Source organism: Euprymna scolopes, chromosome 7 (genome assembly GCF_053919585.1).
Source record: "Euprymna scolopes isolate OS-2025 chromosome 7, ASM5391958v1, whole genome shotgun sequence".
NCBI lineage: Eukaryota > Metazoa > Mollusca > Cephalopoda > Sepiida > Sepiolidae > Euprymna > Euprymna scolopes.
The window spans coordinates 49,981,564-50,006,598 of record NC_136488.1 but is presented as its reverse complement, the minus strand read 5'-3'; the positions used below and the strand labels follow the sequence as shown (position 1 = coordinate 50,006,598).

Sequence of the window (25,035 nt, the reverse complement as noted above, 5' to 3'; positions counted from 1 at the left end):
CATCTACTAAACCGCTCATCCATTCTTTTAACACATGTAACACAGCACATGTGTAAATACATGCGAAATGGCGTCACCAGTAAAGAAGAAAAGACTAAAAAAAGAGAATGATCACATGAGAGGCATGGGGAACATTCTAGATCATGTGGGTGACGTCATGGCTGTAGCAATTAAAAAAAAAACGTCATTGTTACAAAGAAAAAACGCAGTGGAGTTATTTCTACTTTTTGTCCACTTTGTGACGGAAGCCTACGTGTTGGTTCCTGGCAACCTTACACGTGGTTATACCATGACTTTATTTTTGCTCCAACCTTATAAGTTGAACATCAAAAAATGACATCATTTTTGTACCAACTTAATACCTGGAAAAGTTAATCGATTATATTATAACTACTCCAAGATGGTGGAGGGGGGTCTGGTAACCTAATGGCAACCTGGTATGCAAGTAAAGTGGAGAAAAGAACAAGTAATGAAGCTCAAATACATCCTTTTTTTTACATCCATTTTATTATTTCAATAAATATTTGATTAATAATACCTGAAAGTTATGTTTTTGTTTTTTTATGAATCTGAAAACAAAAGAAAATTTAAATTATAACAAAAAATTTTGTTTATTTTGAAAATCAGATAAAATCTAAAAGAAAGCTTTTACTCCTTCAGAAAAATGTCTTGAAATGAATCCTAGAATTGTAAACTTTCAAATCATGAACTTGTGGTGATGCCAACATTGTAGACACATGCAAAATGGTCATAGCCTGATGCTATGACGAATCGCAGATGATGTGCACTTGTGTTCACGAGGAATTCTTTCTTGGTTATTTCTCCTTTATTCTGGACCAATCCTACCAAATAAATAAAAATAATTGAACTTGAATAAAAAAAATTGGTTCTTGTCCAGAATTTCCTCTTTATTAACCAAAAATAAAGAAAATTTCTAAGATGTAAGTACTTGAGATAAAACGAAAATATATTCCAAAAATTATGTAATTTGATCGAGCAGTTTTATTTTTATAAAGAAAATTAGGCGATTAATGGGAATTTATAGGCAGTACAACATAAATCTTGTAAGTTTGAATTTATGTTGAGTTTTGTCCCTTTTTTTTATTTATTTTTTTAAAGATTTTTTTTCAAAATGGTAGACAAGACAGCCGTACGTTGGTTACTCATAAAATTTGATTTTCTTATTTAAAAATAAAACTACTTGATCAATTTACATGAGTATTGGACTATGACATCTTTATTTTGTTACGGGTATGCACATCAGACTTTTTTTTTTTAGTTCCATTCAACCTGTGCATTTAATGATGACAATGCTATTTCAAACTTAAACATAACAGACTTACCATTATCATCATGTTTAACGTCCATCTTATATGCATGTGTTGGACGGCTTTTATAAATTGACTTCTAAGCTAACCTATTTATGATCCAATTTTTATCACTCATTCTCTCAAATCCATTCTCATCACTTTCTCTTGTTTTCCTTGGCCTTCTCTTGTGAAATGATCTTGCTATCTCAACTGTTCTATATCTACTAACCCAAGAACTCCCATAAATTCTTTTAACATGGTTATACCATCAGTTTTTTTTGTTCTGCACACATCTCCCTATATTGTCCAGATTTAATCTTTCTCTGAACTCATCAGATCTGAATCTGTCTTTAAGATGAGTTTATAAATCCACAATATCATTGGACTTCATACAATACATGTTCACAACTCTCACAAGCCAAATTTCACTTCCATACATCATCACACTGTGTGCAGGCCTGATAGACACTTCCTTTAGTCAATAGTTGCAGTATTCTGTTGGTTAGTAATGATAAAAGTTCCTTGAATTTTATCAATTCTTAATTCTTGCTATCATACAATATATATTGCTAGATACCTGAACCAATCGTATCACTGACAAAATGCTATTTTAAATTTAAGTGTAAAAGCAAATATTTAAAAAAAAAATTCTTTGCGTGTCTTTGAAGTATGTGGACAAACACATTTTTTTATGCAATTCCCTTGCATTATTGTTGTATTCTGCAAAATCTTTCAAGCTGCACCAGTTCGACAGTAAAGGGTAAACAAGGCAGTGTGACATAGTATGGTTCTCCTCTCTACATTTACAAACAGTTGGACCAGTTTTATAGTTTCAACTGGTTATAGCTACTGTTGATCATCCTATTCATAAGGCAACTGAGTGTTTTCCACTGGAGCCAAAGTGCTTCTGAACCATGAGGGGAAAGTCTCAAAAGGAGAAATTGCCATGTCAACGGGGAGGGAAAGCTTCAGAAGGAGAGATTCCCAGATCAGCCGTTCCTCAAACTACTTTGACTTCTTATAAAACATAAACATTCAACATTCAGATCAGCTGCTCCTCATACTTGATTTTAAATATAGTTTGGATCAACTGTTTCTTTCTATAAATCCAACATTCAAATCAATGTAGTCTGATGCCATAGTATTAAAAACTTCACATTGCAAGTAACAAAGATAAACACAATTGGATCCAACAAGCAGGTTTGAGTTTTGTTTTGTTTTTCAAAAAACAGCTTATCAAACCAACATTTATTATTATTAAATATAAAATGATCTTTACAAAAAAATCTGATACAACTGTGTTACATATTTGGATGGTCATCTAGGACTCTAGAGAATGATTTCTATAATATCCATGACAATAACTTGGTTCCATTTATACAGGATGATTTCACCTCCCTCCCCCCATCCAAAAAAAAAATATCACTCCTAGAATTGTTAAAATATTTTATGCAAACCAACCCTTTTCGATAACAAATAAACTCTACTTTGTGTCTGATTTGTCCACCAAGCTTAAGTCATAAATATCCAATAGTCTTTATTTAATTGCCATTCAAGAATACACTGCAAATATGCACCATTATGTTGCAAACACACCTGAATACAGCATGCATAAAAATCAACAACTCGGACACAACCTTAACATTTGGCACAACTTTGATTTTTGATGTAATGGCTCACATCAGTTCAGAAATTGTCTGAAGATTGTTTTAACAAACATTATCTTTGAGATAATCTCACAGATAAAAATCTGGGTGATTAGGGTTTGGTAGTGTGAAGTTTATTGTGGATCACACCATATATTGATGTGATAATTGCTAAAGTATCTCCCACAGGCAATTCAAAGGTGTAACACGAAGTGTGGAGAAGACTTTCTGCAAAGGCCATTGCACTCCATCAAGAGCACTGCATTGACTGCAATATCAAAACAACAAAGATAATTGGTTTCTTACTGGTTTGAAGTTGAGAATGAACAGTCAGTCATGATCAATATTGAGCACTACTTAGTGGTTATTAAGAGGTTTTGGGTAGACAAAGAAACGTTATGGGGGATAAGCAGTGGTGTGAACAGGATGAGGTAAAAGAAACTGTGCTATTGACATTTTTGTACATTGTATCTATGGATGATATAGTTGGGGGGGGGTCATCCAGTATGACTTGAGTCAAGTTATTTTATTAGCTTACAAAAGTAATAAACACTTATGTTTCATTGGCATTGGATTAACGATTCTATAAGTGTCATTTGGGAGAGAGGGCGGTTCATACTCTACAAGTAAATAGAAAATAAGTAACTTGTTCAAAATACATAAAAATAGAACAAAACAAGAAAATAAAACAAATTTTACTCAACCTTGTTTCACTAGAGGTTCCCATTTTTGGCAATCCAAAATACTTTGTTTACTGCATTCAATTTCCAGGTCAAGAACTGAAATAGAAAAGTTAACTTTTAGACATACAAGGAAATATTTCTGTGTTCATTTTCATCTGTTTTATTTCTTTGCTTATCTATACACGTATCAAGTTGATTTTTTTTGTTGTCACACTGACATTGATATTAAAAGCCTACTTTTTTTATTTAAAAATTATTAAAAATAACTTCTTAATATACTCAGTTATGGATATACAAGCAACTTCATGAAGATTAACTAATTTACACATTCCTTTGAAAAATGAATGTTCACTAATTAATTATACATTTTTTTTGGTTTCTTATTGGCTGGCTAATTTCATTATTATATCAATACTCAATTCAATTTCTGCATATTTTCTACATTCTGCATAAATGTGTAACATTTAGGATAAAAAAATTCAAGCACACACACACACGTGTGTGTGTATAGTCTTGGAAGTTTTTAAACCTTGAAAACTAATTTTTTTGTTAATTCATTATTTTAGTCCTTTGTTGGAAAATTATTTTGTCAGTAAGTTATTTAATCTCCTGCAATCACTGAATCAACTCGCTTTCTCCGACTCACGATAGTTCTAAGTTTCAGGGATCATCAGTTGTTTATCATGAAACACTGGTTTGAGGATTTAAAAACAAAGCAGTATATTAAATCATGGTTCCCCAACAGTTTTGATCCCTTAAACAAAAGAACAAAAATGTATCATATATATATATATATATATATATATATAACCTTGTCTCTGTGTGTGCAGAATGATCTCTATGAAACTCCTTTCTGAATATTTGGTCTACAGACTTGAAACTTGATATATACATGGAATTTAGACCTGAGGAACAATTTTGATTTGATTTTTAACCAGTAAAAAAATTGGTCGAAATTGCAAAAAAAAAACCCAGTTTGCCTTGACAAAAATAAGCTGACTAAACCTGTTATTTCTGCACATGTGTAAAATATATTCATAGCTTGAAGTTGCTTAAATTTTTATTCTTTCTTATCTGTCAATAGTGCAAATGGTAGTAACCAGGGCTGGAGTGCTAAGTGTTTTGGTTTCAATTCTAGCTGATAGCACACAAGTCATATTTTATTTTATTTTATTTATCTTTTTGTTATCTGCATGAATTAAAATATATTTAAGCATATTTTACGATTGGGCGACCTGATAGTTACCTTATTCCTATGTAAACTATTTGCTTATTACCTTATTCCTATCTATATCTACTTTCATTAAGATTGATAATAAAAACAAAATGATTTATGAATAAACTTTTAGATTTACAGTCAGCTTCCTTTTTACTTCTTAAAAATATCTGCAGAGTCGCATTTTGATTATTTTATTGGTATCAGTCTAACACTTTTTTATCCATTTCTTCACCATCTATTACACCTATGAGCAAACTGCAGACCATAGTGCTTTCTGAATAGTTTGTTTAATTTCATGAAGAAAATAACATTTACTAAAATTGTTACTGGTTCCATTTCATTCTCACTTATGCACTGACAATCACTTTCTATTTTACTAACAAATTGTTTGATAGAGCTTTTGGTGTCAACAAGTAGACAACTATTACATGCCGGAATAATCTCACTTAATGAAAATACATCTTGAAAATACTTCCAGTTAATCCTTAGTCATGCTTTATTGCTTGTTTCAAGATTTTTCCACATCATATGCACTCAACCAGTAACCTGGCCTTGCTTTGATTGGGCTCCTCTCCCTTTTGAAATTAACATGTTATTAAATGACACTTTTGAAAGTTTGCTTCTATGATTGGAGAACCAGAAATGGAGGGATTGGACATTTTAACCCTAGAGTACATCCATTTTTCCAAGACTTACACCTGTATATTGTTCCCAGGTTCCATTTTCTAAGCAATTCATTTTTCTGTATGGGATTGCTGGTGTTATTGACATTTTTTTATCATAACGAGTCATCACCTATCAAGGCCATAAACCACTTAAGGGTATGAGTTAATAAGATGGATCGATGGTTAGCTGAGTGATGAATATTAAGAGAGGATTGAGACTGATGAATGGAATGAACAAAAATTTGATTTTGAAGATGGTTTATAACAAATATTTGTTGACATTGGATTTGAAGATGACCATGTTAAAGTATTTCATAATTAGTATAGCAGGGGATAAGATCAAGCCCACATGCCTTGGAGATGTCTAGGTTTTTTTATATCAAGGACATGAGAAGGGGATGATTTTCAGATCTACCAGTGTGGATTCTGTCTGTAAAGGGAAGCTTGGAGCGAATGATTTGCGAGATCTAAGGTAGAGGCAGATTGCCAGGCAAGCAGGTCAGTCTTCTCGATAGTCATGCAAGCGACTTTATGGTTGTTGGATAATGGGTAATTGTTGAACGCCTATTATTCATTACACTATTATAAATTTTTCAGAAATTCCAAGTTTCTAATTTCTGCGACTCGATATGTTCCCTGGTCATTTCGGTATGCCTTCTCTTGGCTGTGGTTATTTCGCTTTTACAATGATTTCTAGTATCTATAGATTTTTCCCTATTTGCATATGAATTATGGTAGACAAATTTGCAGAATGCATGTTGCCTTTGTGCAGTGGCAGCTGTACAAGTTGAAGTGAACCATTGAGGATAGGTGGGGCTTGCCATAGTATTTCCGTGTGAAAGATGTGCTTTAATGTTTGTTTTGTAGCATTCTATGTTTGATTATTTTGAAATTTAAATGGCAACTTTCGGTTAAGTTTATGCACAAATGCATTTGCATGTATCAAAAACTTAGATTACTTAGGAATAATTTCTTTAAAACAAAGGAATTCTGCATTGAATGTTTTGATTAGCAATGCCTTTTGTTTTTCTGTTAATAATCCGTACATTTATTTTTAGAACTGAATTTATTGTACCTTCTTTCATAAACATTCTATTCCACCAATAAGTTGTAAAAGTACAGATGTGAGCATCAAAGGGTACAGATTTGTGTTCTGACATGAACACAGGCCCAACAAAATTATTATACCACCTTTATTCAAACTGAAACATACTTATTTAAGATCTCCGATCAATTTACTTTTAGAGTATATCTGGCTATCGTGTCTATCTTGTAGGAGTTTGTCGCATATTTTCATTCTATGGATGCCTGGCTCAAACACAGACCTCAAACTATTATTGTACCATTTTTGAACAAAGCAAAAATTATATTTTAATCCTAGTTCAAAAGCTAAAAAAGTGTATTTTAGTTAAACGTTTCATGTTTGACACAACAGCAACATCAGATAAAATTTTAAAAATTACTTTTTTGCATTGCGTCTCAATGGTAGTAGTAGTAGTAGTACCGACAGATATCATTGACATACACAAGTAATAATTCTCTGGTCAGTAAAAAAAATCTTACCATTATAACAGAAGATGGTTATCTGTTGAATATTCAACACAGACTTAAAAGAGATGATAAATTCTTGTGGAAACAGGCCAGTTGTAGCCCAAAAAGTACCAGTCTTTCTGAAAAACAAAAATAGAGAATTTAATTATATAGTATTTACTACAATATTATTAAATACCTACAGACGCTGGTGCTTCATCCTTTTGGGAATCATCACTGCAGGGTGTCACGATTAACACTTGTCGATAGACTCAAACCCAGCGACAGAAGCCATGTCTGGCTTCATTAGCAAGGACCTAATCCATTCGGCTACCATTAACCGCAAGAAATACTGTTGAAATTTAAACATTTATTCTTTTTTTTAAAAATATTTTCAACGTCTGTTAGAGTACATATATATACTATTATATAAAAAGAACTCTGTGTGTGTGTGTGTGTGTGTGTTTATTTCCTACGAACTTGAAAACGATTTTTATGAAATTTCATATGAAGATACTTTATGTGCCTAACAGTGTTCTTAGGTAGGTTTTGTATCGGAATGTCTTAAATATCGATAATCGAGAGAATCCAATGAAAGAAGGAACACGTGATATGGACCAAAGTTAACACCTTACACAGCCTAACGTCACAAGAGCATTTGAGAAGTTTTAATACCACACAAGCTGAAAGGCCCAACATATAAAATCAACAGTAGGTTCTCTGATATGACAGAGGCATGTTTGAAATGAATATTTCTGTTTAGAGCACAACTGAAGCATTATATTTGACTTTTGCATTTTAAACTTAAATTTATGCTATTATATAAAATAATTTTATAAAATCAACAGTACAGTGCAATGTAGACTACAATGTATTGTGAACTAAGTCACTGCAAGAGACATATGAAGCTTCCTTCAAATGCACCGCGATGGGTCCCCAATTAAAGCAGGCAATCCATCGATTTGATTGAAAAATGAGCGATTACACTGATTTTGATGATGATAAAAATATGGGAGTGTGAAACATTTGTTGATCATCATTCGATCCCAGGCAACATCGAATCAACCTGCTAGTATATATATATATATATATATATATATATATATATATATATATATTAAAAAATTTTAAAAAAATAAAAATTACAATAAGTTTACCAAGGTAATCAAAATGGTAAACTTAAAATATATTATAAATATTAAAGAGTTAATATTTACAAGTAAAGTAATCTCAACCAGATGATAAAAATATGGGAGTGTGAAACATTTGTTGATCATCATTCGATCCCAGGCAACATCGAATCAACCTGCTAGTATATATATATATATATATATATATATATATATATATATTAAAAAATTTTAAAAAAATAAAAATTACAATAAGTTTACCAAGGTAATCAAAATGGTAAACTTAAAATATATTATAAATATTAAAGAGTTAATATTTACAAGTAAAGTAATCTCAACCAGATGTAAAAGCTCAATAAAACCGAAAAGGAAATAGAGCTTATAATATGAACAAATGATTAATAAAACATGTTAAAAGACATCTTGAAAAAGAGTTAAAAACATATTTAATTTTAAAAAAGAAGCACAAGATAAGTGGATAGTCCTTAATCCGTGGAGTTTCGAAGAAATACTCTCCTTCTCATCAGAGGGCAGGAATTAGCAAAATGCGGGATCGGATTTTGCATGTAAAAGTATTTAATGAAACTACAAGTAAGTCACAGATCTTACTTGGTTAAAAAAAAGGGTGAGGTAAGGGAAATAGGAGGAGGTAAAAGAAAAATGATAAAAAGATTTCACATGAATGGATAGTCCGGTGAAGGGTAAAAAATCCAAGAATGGTAAAATCCAAAACGGTCGAATTAAAAATTTCCAATCCAATGGGTAAGTTCCAAATGGTCCAAAATAATCCAAAAGGCAGAGTTCCTTGGAATTTACAATTCTTGGATTTTTTACCCTTCACCGGACTATCCATTCATGTGAAATCTTTTTATCATTTTTCTTTTACCTCCTATTCCCCTTACCTCAACCTTTTTTTAACCAAGTAAGATCTGTGACTTACTTGTAGTTTCATTAAATACTTTTACATGCAAAATCCGATCCCGCATTTTGCTAATTCCTGCCCTCTGATGAGAAGGAGAGTATTTCTTTGAAACTCCGTGGATTAAGGACTATCCACTTATTTTGTGCTTCCTTTTTAAAATTAAATATGTTTTTAACTCTTTTTCAAGATGTCTTTTAACATGTTTTATTAATCATTTGTTCATATATATATATATATATATATATATATATATATGAGTGATGGGATGATTCAAAAATTTTTCCCAATTCTGAGACAAGTAGTGATTCCAATATTTTAAAAATTTCTTAATATTTAATTAGAGATTTAATTCTTTTTAAAATACGTTCAAAAGATAGTAAACCCCGGTATAATATGTGCACACATTTTGCAAAACGTAAAAATTATACACTTGAGGTTGGTGGGTATATTATAAGAGTAGATCTTTCTAAATATTTTTCTCAGATCTTTTCCTTATAATTGATTGAAAATTGTGAGGCAAGATTTGTTTTCTTTTAAAACAAATCTCATTTGTATTTGGTCGTCGTTAATGCCATTTGAAATTTTCATAAACAAAAAGAATCAATGATTGGTATGCAAAATATGAAAACAGTTAAGGGACAAAATAGTTAACAAATCCATCCCATGTCAAGAATGAGTTTCTACATAATAATAATGTTGCAATTTAGAAAACCATTCTTAACATTGTGACGGGTCTGTTAACTGTTCTCTACTTTCCCTCTATAAAAAAATGTTCATATTTTTTCTTTAATTATAAAGATTTGGTTGGTTATTAGATTGATTTGCATTACTATAAAAAGAAAAAGAAAATATTACTACTAATAATAATAGTAATACTATTAATAATAATCATGGGAAATAGAGTAATACCTTTAGCTAAAAAATCCATCCCCCAAAATGAGATTCTACATTTTTTAGATGATGATGTGACAGAAAGAAAAAAAATTATTATTTTAGAATTAGTTTAGAATCACATAAATTTAATGCAAAAATAATCATTTCCAGCCCATATTAATTTTTTAATCTTGTCTAATCACTCAAAAATCGAAACTGGTAAAACAACATTTTTGCTCAACCGTTGACATTTATTTGATGTATTTCTACAAATTTTGTTTAATTTTTGATTTTGACTGGTTATCAAGGGCCTTTGTGAAGGGCTTATGGGCAGCCATTTTTTTTATTCCAATTCAACTGAGTGATTGAACTAAAAACACATTTTAAAATAAGTTTAAACACAAACTTACTCAGGTAGGTAGTAGAGTCTTGCCTTTGGTAACATTTATTTTTTGCGTATTTGTTTTTCATCACTTTTTTATTATGTTAGTTAGAGTAACAAATGTCTGAAACTCATTCTTCTTTGAGGGAAGAGGGGTAAGTTTAAACGTAACCATAATTTCCTTTTAAATTCTAAAACTTCCTTTTATGTTTTTTATCCAAGATTTTGATAAACTCATTATGAGATTTTTATCTATACTTTTTCACTTGTGTCCAAAGCAATGAAATATCATAATTATTTCAGAAGATGCTGATGGCAAACAACAACAGTGTACAGACAGTGCCAACAAAATTGAAAAACCTTATCCAGAGCATTATAAATTTTTTAATATCCAGTGTGAACTCCCTGAAACGTTTAGCGAATATGTGTAAAAAAGGTTTACAAAGGGATATTTACAGTAATGTACCAATAAAAGAAATAAATTAGACCCTAAGAATCAATGTTAAATCTGAAAGTTGGATTTATAACCGATTTCTGTGGCCCTTAGTCTTATATTGTAAACGAACAACTTCTAATAAATAAATAAATTTGTGTTTGTTTCAATTTTTTATTTTCAAGAAAAAATTAAAAGAATCGTTTTGAAATTGAAAAATTAAGCTAAAAATTTTCCAATTCCCGATTTCGATTAATCATCGCAACACTAATATATATTAAAGGAAATTACAATTTGCAACATTTATTATTCAAACAAAGGAATACAAAATAAAGATAATTATTTCCTTATTCCATGGCGTTTCAAAGCATAACACTTATTCTCAGAAGAAAAACAGTAAAAATAGACTAGCTATAATTTTGCTGGTTAGCACACAATTTGAAAGTAAGTCTCAAAGTATGAGAGAAGTAATATTCTACAGATTTTTTTTTTTTTTTCTTACATGGGTGTCACCACTTATCAAGGCCCAGAGGCCACTCAAGGATAAGGGTTAATAGGTATACATTAGTCATTGTGATTTTAGCATAGTAAACAGTGGGAATTTTGTAACTTGGATTACTTAGGGGGACGAATCAATTAGAACTTGTTCACATTGGACTTTTTCTTTTTTTTTTTTTCATAGTTATCAACACATTATCAAGGCCAAGAGGCCACTCAAAGATAAGGGTTAAAGAGTGTACAGTAGAAATTGGACAATATAGTAATCATTAGTAATGAAAATTTGTTAAATTTGATAACTTATATGGAACGGCTCATCAAGAACTTATTTACATTAGACTTGAAGACAACCATATTATAGTCAGCCGGAAAGCAGGAAAACGGAAGACAATTCCACAGGCGTGCAGTTCTAATAATAAAGCTTTGTTCATGGAATCTACGTTTAGGTTTAGGCACAGATAAAGAGTGGGGGGAATTATTGATAGTGTTTACAGCTAGACGAGTGTTTCTTGTGAAAGTTTGGCGAGGGGGGACCATAGATTGAAGCTCAGTCGAACACTTTCCATGAAAATAACGATACATCAGAGACAAGCTCGCAACATCTCTTCTGTGAGATAGAGGTTGCAAGGAAGAGAAAAGGACATCTCCTACGAGGCTACGAAGTCTATTTTGAACTCTATCAAGGCAGGACAAGTCCTTTCTAGCAGCTCCTGCCCAGATGTGGCAACAGTATTCCATCCTTGGACGTACCTGGCTCTTATATAGATAGAGAATAGCATCAGCAGTGAGATATCTACCGGATCGATAGAAAGATCCCACCATTTTTCCAGCGGCCTTGGCAACAGATTTGATGTACGTGTTCCATTTAAGATCAGTAATGGTCAAGCCCAGAAGCTTGTCAAAACTTGAGGCCTCCTGAAGACGAGAGCCATTCATTTCAATTGATGCCAGATGGGGATCAGAATGTTGATGATGTAAAGAGAGAAGCTTGGTTTTAGATGCATTAAAAGTAACCAGCCACTCCTTTCCCCATTGTACTACATGCTCAAGATCAGAGGAGAGAGAATTGGAGAGAACTTGGTCGTTTACTGTCTTAGATGTGCTACCATAAATGGTAGTGTCGTCAGCATAAATGTCTACAAATGATGTAAGGATGTGATTTGGAAGATCATTAATGTAGATCAGGAAAAGAGTTGGGCCCAGGATGGACCCCTGAGGGACACCAGCATTAATACTGTGGGCTTCTGATTTTTGCCCCTCAACTACTACTCTTATGAACCTATCAGAAAGAAATGATTTAATAATTGAGAAGACATTTCCAGCTATACCATAGCTAGAGATCTTATGAAGTAAACCTTTATGCCATACCCTATCAAAGGCCTTAGATATGTCAAGAGCAATTGCCCTAGAAAGGTTGCCTCCGTTGAGAGATTTGCTAATCCTATGAGATATAACTGTAAGCACATCTGCTGTAGATCTAGCAGAACGGAAACCATATTGAGTGTCACTAAGAAGGTTATTTTTGTTGAGATGGTTGATTACTTCTGTATTTAACACAGATTCCAGCAACTTACTCATGACGCACAGGAGACTTATTGGCCTGTACTGAGAGGGAGATGAGCGATCACCTGAATTCTTAAATACAGGACATACTGATGAAATTTTCCAGGGAGATGGGAAACTATTCTCCTTAAGACAACGTTTAAATAGTTTTGTAAGTATGGGCGCTAGTTAAGGTTGAAGTTTTTTGAGTACTATAATTGGAATACCGTCCGGGCCAGTTGCTTTAATGGAATCAAGGTTTTTGATTAGCTTGGCAACATCACGTACAGATATACGTATATCACATAGTGTGTTTTCAGATACAGGAGGAAATATTGGGGGTTGGCGGCCTTGATCGCAAAAGGTAGAATTAGCTGCAAAGTTCTTGACAAAGAGTTTGGCTTTGTCTGATGCTGACGAGATTACCTCAGGTCCATTGATGATAGTTGGGATGGAGCACACGCTTCTGTTCAGAATTCTGTTTGCTATTTGCCAAAACTGATTATATATATATATATATATATATATATATATATATAACTACTTAATTTACTCACATAAAATTAATATACGAAAGTATAGATTTATGCGTAAACTTTAAGTATTTACTTCAAAAGTGCTCAATATGTATGTAGAGCTAGTTAGTAAGTTATAAAATGTATATGGCGATTAAGCTACACTGAATATTCCGCGTTTCATCCACTCTAGGACTCTTCAGCATGAAGAACTGAAAGGTCCTAGAGTGGATGAAACACGGGATATTCAGTGTAGCTTAATCGCCATATATATTTTATAATTTACTATATATATATATATATATATATATATATATATATATATGTATGTATACAGATCAATAAAGGATACATACATACATTATATATATATATATATATATATATATATATATATATATAATATATATATATATATATAATATTAGTGGTGGGGCGATTCCAATATCTTTCCCAATTCCGATACAATTACCAATCCCATACTAATTATCTGATTCCGATACAATTACTGATTCCGATTCTTTATAAATCTCTAAATATTTAATCATAAAGTTAATATTTTGTCTCAATTATCATAAAAACACATGTTTGATGTGTAAATATTTTCTCAAAGATAAAAACCAATTTGTGTGTGGATGATCTAAAGATTTTATTACTGATAGTTTAAAATCAATAAATATTTATGATTTTATTATTACTGATAGTTTAAAACCAATAGATATTTATAATTTTATTATTACTGATAGTTTAAAATCAATAAATATTTATGATTTTATTATTACTGATAATTTAAAATCAATAAATATTTATGATTTTATTATTACTGATAGTTTAAAATCAATAAATATTTATGATTTTATTATTACTGATAATTTAAAATCAATAGATATTTATGATTTTATTATTACTGATAGTTTAAAGTCAATAAATATTTATGATTTTATTATTACTGATAATTTAAAATCAATAGATATTTATGATTTTATTATTACTGATAGTTTAAAACCAATAGATATTTATAATTTTATTATTACTGATAGTTTAAAATCAATAAATATTTATGATTTTATTATTACTGATAGTTTAAAATCAATAGATATTTATAATTTTATTATTACTGATAGTTTAAAATCAATAAATATTTATGATTTTATTATTACTGATAGTTTAATATCAATAGATATTTATAATTTTATTATTACTGATAGTTTAAAATCAATAGATATTTATAATTTTATTATTACTGATAGTTTAAAATCAATAAATATTTATAATTTTATTATTACTGATAGTTTAAAATCAATAGATATTTATGATTTTATTATTACTGATAATTTAAAATCAATAGATATTTATAATTTTATTATTACTGATAGTTTAAAATCAATAAATATTTATAAGTTTATTATTACTGATAGTTTAAAATCAATAAATATTTATAATTTTATTATTACTGATAGTTTAAAATCAATAAATATTTATAATTTTATTATTACTGATGGTTCAAAATCAATAAATATTTATAATTTTATTATTACTGATAGTTTAAAATCAATAAATATTTATAATTTTATTATTACTGATGGTTCAAAATCAATAAATATTTATAATTTTATTATTACTGATAATTTAAAATCAATAAATATTTATAATTTTATTATTACTGATAGTTTAAAATCAATAAATATTTATAATTTTATTATTACTGATAGTTTTAAATCAATAAATATTTATAATTTTATTATTACTGATAGTTTAAAATCAATAAATATTTATAACTTTATTATTACTACCAACTGGTGAAGATTTTGTTTCAGACAAAAAAAAAAATAAAAAAGATAAGTAAAGGAATCATTTTGGCATTGGAAACTAGACTCAAATTGTTTCGATTCCGATACCCACAAAAGTTTCGATTTTTCTGATTTCCGATTAATCATCACAAACTGATATATATATATATATATATATATATATATATATATATATATATAATTACAAGGATCAATATTATGTTTAAATTAGAATCTATTGCGATGATACAAAGTTCAATATACTAGATAGATCTTTTTAAGAAAATTGATGATGAAAGTAAAAATTGAATACATTACAATATTTATTAATGAAAAAAAACAAGAGATTAAAATAAACAATAAATAATTCTGGTTATAGTCAGCTAACATACTTCCTGTCTAACTGTGTAGCTTCTACTGGAAGCAATGAGAAGACAAATCAGTTCCTTCATTTTTTTTTTCTCACGCCTATATCTTCTGTGCGCATGTACTCTCTTTAATTATGTTTTTCCGGTCCTTCTTTTTTTTTATTTAATAATCATTGAAAAGTTTTTTTTTGGTCTTATTTTAATTAAGAATTATTGAAATAATTTTTTTTTTTTTTTCAAATTATTGAAAACATGTTTTTTGTTTCTTCTTTGTTTTATGTTATTGAAAACATTTTAAAATCTTTTTAAACTACAAGGTGCCTTCAATAAGTTTCCAGACTTTTTTTTTGTATAGGCACTTTTATTGCTTATACACACACGAAACTTTAGTCCCATTCGAAGTAATTTCCTCTAGCTGTAATGCCCTTGTTGTTCTAACAACTTCTGGAAAGCCCCATGGATGTCCTCTTGTGTGAGCATGTCAATGACTCTCATCACAGCCTCTTTCATCTCCTGAATTGTCTCATAATGACAGCCTCTAAGGTTTTCCTTTAGCCTAGGGAATAACCAAAAGTCACAGGGAGCAAGGTCTGGACTATAGGAAGGGTGAGGAAATGTCTTGATGCCCATCTTGGTCAAATAGTCTGTGAGGAGGATGAAGTTGTGGACTGGTGCATTTTACTTAGAGATATACCACTGACCTGATTTGAAGAGTGCTGGCCACTTTCTTTTCCTGAACTCCTTTAAAACCTCAACATAGTATTCCTTGTTGACTGTCTGTCCAGTGGAAACCCATTGCATGTAGATCATGCCTGTGCTATCAAAAAAAAAAAAAAGAATCATCATAAGTTTCTGGGAGGGATTGGCTCTGTCTGGCCTTTTTTGGGTCTGGGTGAGCCAGCATGCTTTCACAGAGAACTGTCTCTTGGTCTCTGGGTCATAGCAGTAGATCCAGTTTCCATCACAAGTCATCAGAGTATCAAGAACTGCAGGATCGGAATTGATCCGCTTCCTGCTGTCATAACAACGTCTTTCTTTCTTATATTCTCTGAGCACCCTTAGGACAAACTTTGTGCAAATCTTCTGTATCTTCAATTCCTTACGAATAATTATGTGTACAATTCCCACACTTACATAAAACTGTGCACGTATTGCCTCTATAGACACACGACAATCCATGAAATTCTTTATTTGCCCAATCAACTCTGGTGTTCTGTCTTCCTTACTCCTTCCACACCTCTCATCATCCCTCACAGACTCCCTGCCTTCCTTGAATCTCTTATGCCATTCAAAAACTGATGCTCGATTCATGTAAGATGATCTGAAAGCCGTCTGAAGCATTCCATACGTTTCTCTGACATTTTTTTCCAAGTTAAAAACAGAATTTTATTGCATATTGTTCTTCTAAAGTGTCCTCACGTCCAGATTGCATTTTTGTAATTCACCAGCTGTGACAATCAGGCTTTAGTAAGGTGTATTCCAATTCCTGCTCTAGCTGTTCATTTGAATCTGAAATCTTAATAATTGGTCAGTCATCTCATAAGATATATAGCAATAACATACTGAATTTTTAAAAGTCTATGACAATTTTAAATGCCTGTACAAAAAAGTCTGGAAACTTATTTAAGGCACCTCATATTTTAGGAATATTATGTATTGATTACATTTTTATATAATGTTTGAAATATTGTTATTTTAATTTCAATCATTTTATTTTTATACTTTCAGAAATATATATTTATCATATAAATTCAAATAAAAAACTTTTATTAAAATTTAAAAAAAAGAAACATATTGTTATAATTTCATAAACATATTTATAATAAAATTTCAAATAAAATAAAAGCTTTTATTTTTAATTTTGTAATTAAAAGCGCAAATAAAGACTAATTGTGTTATTTTAATCTGTATAATTTAAAAAAATTTTATTGTATATTTTTCAATAATGTCCTTTTCTTATATTTTATTTCAATAAATTGCTTCACAATAGAAATACTGAAGAACAATAAAAGCGAAGGAATTGATTTGCTTTGTCATCGTTTCCGGTAGCAGCCATGCAGAAAGTTTGGAAGTATGTTAACTTACTGTTATATACATCAAGTAACACAAGTTATCTCCCCTTGGCTGGGATTACTCCCACCATCATTGTCTGCAACCTCCCACCACACAATCATGTCGTATATCGTAGTAGCAAAAACTACTACTCCTTCTTTAGCGTTAATAAAGCTTCTGTTACGTTCACATGTGTGTCTCTCTTCTCTCCATCTTATCGCTAACCTTTTACTAATACAGACCACATAATATAAAATTTACTATAATCTATTTTTTATGGGAAAGAAAAATTGAGTTTTATTAAAGTTTTTTGTTTTCTTTAACATTTGTTGTTAACAATTGGTTCAACCATATTTTAAAAGTTAATATTTAAAAAATGCTTTTGTATTAAATGTCAAAAGAAAAATACATAAAATTCAGTAAAAAAAGAATTTATCATTAGCAGAAGACAAAAACCTATTTAAAAAGAGAAAAATACCATTGTGAAGAGAATTTCAAAGTTGCTGGGAGAGTAATGCATACAAATAAACACTTAATCCAAATCTAAAACGATTAATTTCAAGTATATGAATAAAAAAAAACTTATGATTAAATTAGATTTCTTTGAAGAGGTTCAAAGAGTGCCAAATTATGCCAACATTAAAAGAAATTAGTGTACGTTCACTGTGTCTCAGCAGAAAAAAAAGATTACTGTATATTTTGGCGTATAAGACGACCCTTAAAGTTAAAAAATCATCTTTAAAAAACAATATTTCATAAGATACCCAGTATTGCAATCTCTAACCTAGGCTAAACAAACATGGTTTCGTGATTTAGCAGTCGTCATATACAACTGATATCTGATAAATTTATTAACATTTGCTCCAATTTTGTATCTCATCTTATCTGACAGTCGCCTTATATGCCAAAATATACAGTAGTTTGTTCCATGAAACCAAAATCAAAGTGACACAGAGATCTAATGTTGAATATATATATTCTTTCAATGTTTGTAGATTTTTTTTCCTGCCACCAATGAGTACCCTAACCCTCCCTGCCATTAGAATGTTAAAGTAACAAATGCATTACATGAATCAGTAAAAGATAACCAATATTTTTGGTTTACCCCCTATAACCAAAATTCTTAATCATTAACTCATAAATTTTCAAAGACAGGCTTTTTTCATCAGAGAATAAAAATCAGTAAAAAGTGTGTTACTGGTTAGCATCAAGTCGAAAATAAATAAAACCATTTTTTTTTTTAACTAAAAGGCATCTTCAACGGCATGAAAGAAAATAAAAATGTCAAAGTAAATGAACGAGCAATTAATAAGGAACAAATGAAAGGATATATATATTTTATTACGAAAACTTTTATGCAAGATAATATGAAAAATATGGCTGGAGGTCCCAGGGTTCTGATTTACCAAATAAATGAAAACACAGGAGAAAAGGTTCTCCAATTTAATACAGTAAAGAAAAGCAATACACAAACAAATGTGAAATAATATCAAGCAACCAAATTATAAAGTCACAGATATTTATTTTTATAAATTGAGAAAAAAAATATTAAAACATTATACAAGATTAAAACCTAACATGAAAATAGGGGGTCAAAGGATATATCAAACCGGTAAGCAAAGAACAACTTTAACTACACAATTAACGGTCTTTTCATCACCCAAGATTTCATCACACGACTATTAATCACGAACTATTAATAACTAGACATTTAATCACGTTTTTATCACGTGGACATTTAATCACTTAGGAATTTCGAAAGCGCTTGAAGACTATTATTTTTTTTCACCACATTATATTCGCCTACTTTTTTGAAATCCTTTAAGAGAATTCTTCATTATTTTTACGAACTATTGCCCTCATCTTCATAGTTGTTTATTAGGGACTGCCAAAATTCACCACAGAATTACCCCACCCCATATGTAAAACGATGTAACTTTATCATAAATTAATATTATCAGTATAACTTTTGTACCATTTAAAAGAAGAAGGGCAAAATAAACCAGTAATAAATTTTTTTAATTTTTTTCATCGAACGAAAATAATGAAATTGTGAGACGAAAATCGTGTTTACATCGCTTTAAAATAACGTTCCCATGTAGTAGACATTCCGAACGTGAAAACATACCCGTATTTAATAAATCTAGCAAAAATCAACTAATGGTCAGATTTTCGTCACATTTTCGATACTTATCCATTTTAGAATGAGATTACATATAAAATGCAGTTTTTGTAAAATATATGAGGGGAAATATTTTTTTAGTGCGTGTCCCCCCCCATATTTATTTTTTCAAAGTTCAAGCAAAATATATTTAAATCTATCGAAATTTCTATTTATTATGAAACATAAGAGTTCAAATAAGTAAAAAATATTTATTTATTAAAAGTTTAAATACACGTATTGAACAAAAATTTACCTTGAAGTTGCAATTAAAAAATTGATATAAACTTAATATTATTATTTTTTTTTAATAGCGTTTTTTCTAATTAATATATACTATAATCAGTTGAATTGCCAAGAAAAAGAAACTTCGTAAACATTAATTAACTTTTAAAAGATTAAAACGATTAAAATTCCATTATTTCAAAATGTTCCGTTACAACATAGACTTTTAATTAATTGTGTTTAAATTTTTTTTTAATATTAAGTTTTTACATAAACATGGCTCTTGTCAGCTATTTTATCGCCAGATTAAAACCAATTTGAAAATATTATTGCACAAATATTAAGTATTTTGTAGGTCCCCCCTCCCTCATATTTTGTTTGTCTCTTTTTACAGAACAAAATATGGAACCCCGTAGGTAACCAAATGAACATTCAGTAAATCCATATTTCATATTTAATATACAAATGTTTATAATATTAATCGTTAAACTATGTAAATCTTAAAACCTAACAAAATTATAACAAAGATTAATTATTAATTGCAGTTTGAAGAAGATAAAGGTTTTAAAAAATCATTAAGTCGCTTCTGCTTTTCCATAGCAGTTAACACAAATTTGACATCATCGAAACATGCGGTCTATTTTTCACAATCGTTTGGCAGACCCTATTGTTTATACAACAAACTATTTGCAGAAGTTTTACATATTTAAATGAAAAATAAATTAAAATAAATCTTATGTCTATTGTTTATTTGTTTAAAAGTCTTAAAAAATGTCTGATATTTACTTTAAGCTAACAGATAGCCTCTCCTCTTACTCTTAGACGATTGGCAGGGGGACCGTTTTACCCTGTAGATTTAAATCTCTTGTACAAATAACCCCAAAATTGTCAAAGGGGCTAAAAATTTAATGTAATAACGACATAATCACATAACATTGTGGGAGCCTTTTCTAGCCTCACACAAAAACACGCGTTCACATCTCAAGCTATATTACTTGTCACATACATACGCGCACACAAACATACGCGCGCACGTCCACACAGCACATATATTCATGTTCGTGTACATACACTCATATTCATGTGTATGCAAACACACGCTAACGTATGCACATGTACGCACAGATGGACAACGTCAATTCCCTTTCAAAGGAAATCCACACATGCGCAAAATACCACCGGAAACAATTATAAAAGCAAGAGCAATAAGCAGCATCTCCCTATTTCAGACCAGCTCTCGAGCTGAGAGGTTCGGCGAACCAGCTGCCTCCCAAAAGGGAGGCGTGCGTCCGTGCCTTACGCCACTTGCTACTATGTGGGGCCAAAAACCTAACAGACAATATGTACACTTTATACGTTTTCTATCTCCATGGCCTGGAGTGACTTTTTCTCATTCTCTCTCTATACTACAATAGACTTTCCTCCTCACCAGCTAACAGCGAGAGACACACACCAAACTGGATTGACTTTCTCTCTTTCTTTCTCTCTCTCTATACTACAATAGACTTTCCTCTTCACCAGCTAACAGCGAGAGACGCACACCAAACTGGATTAACTTTCTCTCTTTCTCTCTCTACAACAATAGACTTTTCTCCTCACCAGTAAACAGCGAGAGACGCACGCCAAACTAAACACGTGTAGTACCCTTTTCTTTCACTTGTTTCTTCATGAAACAAATCCTAGTTCTTTATTCCTTCCTCAAAGCAATTCATTTTTCCTTTCCCAATTCAAATCATTTCTCCTATTTTTCCTAACGACTGGAGGATATATATATATATATATAACATATCCACCAGTCCACTACAACATTATTACATAAATAAATTTTATTTTTTCCTTGAGAGGTAATTAATACTCTCGGTGTGGAGTGATTAAGTGTCTACGTGATGAAACGCATGTGATTAAATATCTAATGATTATATGTCCGTGATTAATAGTCGAGTGATAAATGTCAGGTGATGAAATGTCGGTGAACCACAAAATGTTTATGAGAGAAAGTTGAGTTTCAACTTGGATTATACTAGTGATAGGACGATTCTAATATTTTTTCCGTTTCCGATACAATTACCGATTCCGATTCTTCATAAATCTCTAAATATTTAACTATTTTTCTCTATTACGGTAAAAACACGTGTTAAATGTGCACACATTTTCTCAAACGTAAAATCATACTTGTGGGTGGGGGTTGATCTATAGATTTTAGCGTTACTGGTAGTTTAAAATTAATAAATACTTATTATTTTGTTATCACTTACCAGCATTGGTAGGTTTTGTTTTAAACAAAATCAAATAAAAAATAAAAGAAAAGATAATTAAAAAGAATCGTTTTGGCATCGGAAAATATGAACCAATTTTAACGATTGCGATATCCCCCAAAACTTCTGATGTTTCCGAGTCCCGATTCCGATTAATGGTACCAATGCAATTCAGAAGATAATCCGCATGAGAGTTAAATTGTTTAAAATGTAATGGTTGACATTTTGCTTTAACCGATAGCGATAAACCTCTTTTTTGGGTATTATTATACAAACACCGTGACAGCGTTAGGGTTAGGGTTAGGGTTTAGGGTTAGGGTTAGGGTTAGGGTTAATTCGCTGTCACGGTGTTTGTATAAATTTACCCTTTTTGTTTCTATTATTATTTTTAACTAAAAACACAATAGCAATTGTTCTACTCAATGAATTTTCGTTTTGTTTTGTTTTTGTTTTTTTACTATTTTCGACATGACAATTAAGTACTGTTGTTTGGGCTTAATACCACATATTTAAAATAAAAAAAAACAAAAACAATCAACTGTTGACTTAACAAGTACCGATTGTTTTAATGGCTTAATAATTTGGAACTTTTTACATATAAATAGCTTAACTAATTACTTTTATTCTAATTTTTTATTTGAGCGTACTTCACACGAAACTGAAATTAAAATTTGAGGTACGTGTAATCATCGTTGCCATGCCAACCAGAAGGATGAAGGAAGCTTTTACACATTATTTAATAGTGAAAAAAAAAAAAAAAAAAAAAAAATGGAAAGGCCAAAACTGTACCTACCCATCGATAATATTTTCGGGTGGATAATCTTCATCCCTGGAAGTAGCCAAAGCAATTTTGGCCCCAATTTTTAGCAAGGGAGCAGATGACATAATTTCCATCCTCGGACAACGTTTGACCTTTTTTTGTGAAAAGCGGATGTTAACTTTTTTAAAGTGAGTTATTTCCCTTGACGAAAAATATATATAAAAAAAAAAAATCCTAACAATTTATTGTGTTTTTTTTTAAATTTAGAAGTAAATTAATGAAAAAGAAAATAAAATAAGTCCAAACCTATTGTTTTTAACTCCCTCACCAGGTGGGTGGACACATTAGGTTTATGGCTTTATGGATTGAACGCACTTAAAGTAATTATGTATTCATTCACTTTATATATATATATATATATATATATATATATATATATATATATATATATATATATATATATATATATATATATATTACAGATTTAAATTTAGTTATATTTGAATTTGACACGATTGTATTATTCTTTATATATAATCGCCTAAAAATGTAGACCGCTTTTACCAAAAAAAGAACAAAAAAAAACTATTTATGTTTCATGGAAAAAAAATGGTTAGCTGCAGGAAATTGAACCATTTTACGTCAAATTTATATGCGAAACTGATCTCACACTCTAAATTCTAAGTGTATATATATTATTTTTTACGCAGTTTCTAAAGGTATTCACACGTAAATCGCCTAAAAAAGTAAATCATTTTTTTATGCCAGTGATTTAGCTGAGGGTGTTGATCATCTATAATAATACTGCATGTGTGTGTAATTAAATGTATGGAAAAAAAAGTTTTGATATTTTTTTGTTAATTGTATTTAATATAATACTAAACTCTACTTTGTTATTGTTTCATCCAGTGTTGTAAACAATTTCTCACGTGGCGGATGTGATATCCGGATTAGATTTGACGAAACCGGATATCACTTCCGTTTGTTTTCATTTTTATTTACGATTTTTTTAGCTGTGAATATTTTTCTTAAAACGTTTAAGAAATGCTTAAGGAATTAAATTTGAATGTCAAACTCATCTCATATAATGTATTCAGTTCAGCTCAACTCTGTCAATTGTGCTAGTTTTATTAGGTCTGGCCAACCAATTGTTTAAAACAGCCAGTTTTTCCTTCTCCCATGTCGTTGTGTTTCTTACTTTAACTTTGTCTTTTCGCCGTTTGGCCATATCTAACTGCGATTTTTTTTCTCGACAACCAAAGTTCTCTGATTTTTTAAAAATTACATTCTGGTATCGGCCGATTTTTCAGAACAGTTTTTTCTTTAACTAGAAAATATTTCCATTAGATCGCAATTTGGGATCGTGCTCGTTCCTCTCCTCGGGGCGGCACTTTGCGACACAAGCAAAATCTGATTGACAGGAAAAAATGGAAAATTTCTTTACATGAAAAAAAAAAAACAGGTATTTTATTTTATTTTTATTCTGATTCATTCCAACTAAGTAAATTAGAAAACCAAAGTTTTAAATTAATATTTTCGTTCACGTTCATTAAATATCGTTTAATAATACGACACTTAAAAATACTATTTCCGGTAATTGTGCACTATCGTTAACAAGAAAAAAAGGATTCTCATGGACCTTTTTGTTTCCCTGTTTATGGCCGGCTATTCAGAAGCATAGGCGACCCTAAGTGCGACCGTCCCGGTGTCGGGTGAAAACCTAGTCTCGATGTGAAAATGTTCCGATTACAAAACGGGACTTCCTGTTTTAGTTTAAAATATATTAAAAAAATAATAATAAAAAAAAAAATTTGTTTAATTTATTTTTTTTTTATTTTTTTGGTACTTGTACAGTTTAGTCAAGACATTAAAAAATGAAAATATCGAAAAAAAGTTTAAATTGTATGTATCGTTATGGAACGAAGTTCTCCGAAAAAAAAATTTCACTTAATTTCATCAAGTAGTTTTTATTTTACAACGGAAAAAACAATTTGTTATGATACCGAACAAACTGTTCGATTTTTAGGAAGAAAAGCTAGTATTAAACATGGGAAGGGGTGTCAGCGCTTTAACTGG

At 30.4% G+C, this 25,035-nt stretch overlaps 2 protein-coding genes across 4 annotated transcripts in view; one reads left to right on the top strand and one right to left on the bottom strand.

The window, feature by feature from the left end:
* Window positions 1–499: 499 nt before the first annotated feature.
* LOC145279734 (intraflagellar transport protein 25 homolog) lies at window positions 500–23,126 on the bottom strand. The gene is made up of 4 exons (XM_080131029.1): window positions 22,993–23,126; window positions 7,087–7,193; window positions 3,661–3,735; window positions 500–842 (listed from the first exon to the last, which is right to left on the bottom strand). Exons 1-4 carry the CDS (start codon window positions 23,091–23,093, stop codon window positions 703–705), a joined length of 423 nt encoding a protein of 140 aa, XP_079987155.1. The 5' UTR covers window positions 23,094–23,126; the 3' UTR covers window positions 500–702.
* Window positions 23,009–25,035, top strand: part of LOC145279729 (DNA ligase 4-like) — a 73,404-nt gene continuing 71,377 nt past the window's right edge. The window contains exon 1 of one of the 3 annotated variants that reach the window (XM_080131022.1): window positions 23,009–23,147. Coding sequence is in view for 2 of the 3 variants with exons in the window: in XM_080131020.1 (XP_079987146.1) it covers window positions 24,404–24,421 (18 nt within the window). In the remaining variant the exon portion in view is untranslated. Of the gene's footprint in view, window positions 23,148–23,911; window positions 24,422–25,035 lie in introns of those variants that run through there. The other 2 variants (XM_080131020.1, XM_080131021.1) reach the window with 2 other exon arrangements.

Coding starts and splice junctions, on each gene's coding strand:
- LOC145279734 (XM_080131029.1), bottom strand. CDS start 23,093: ATGGAAATTATGTCATCTGCTCCCTTGCTAAAAATTGGGGCCAAAATT. Junction 3,736..7,086: donor AACCATCTTCTGTTATAATG/GTAAGATTTTTT, acceptor TTTCTATTTCAG/TTCTTGACCTGGAAATTGAA. Junction 843..3,660: donor GGAACCTCTAGTGAAACAAG/GTTGAGTAAAAT, acceptor TTTATTTGGTAG/GATTGGTCCAGAATAAAGGA.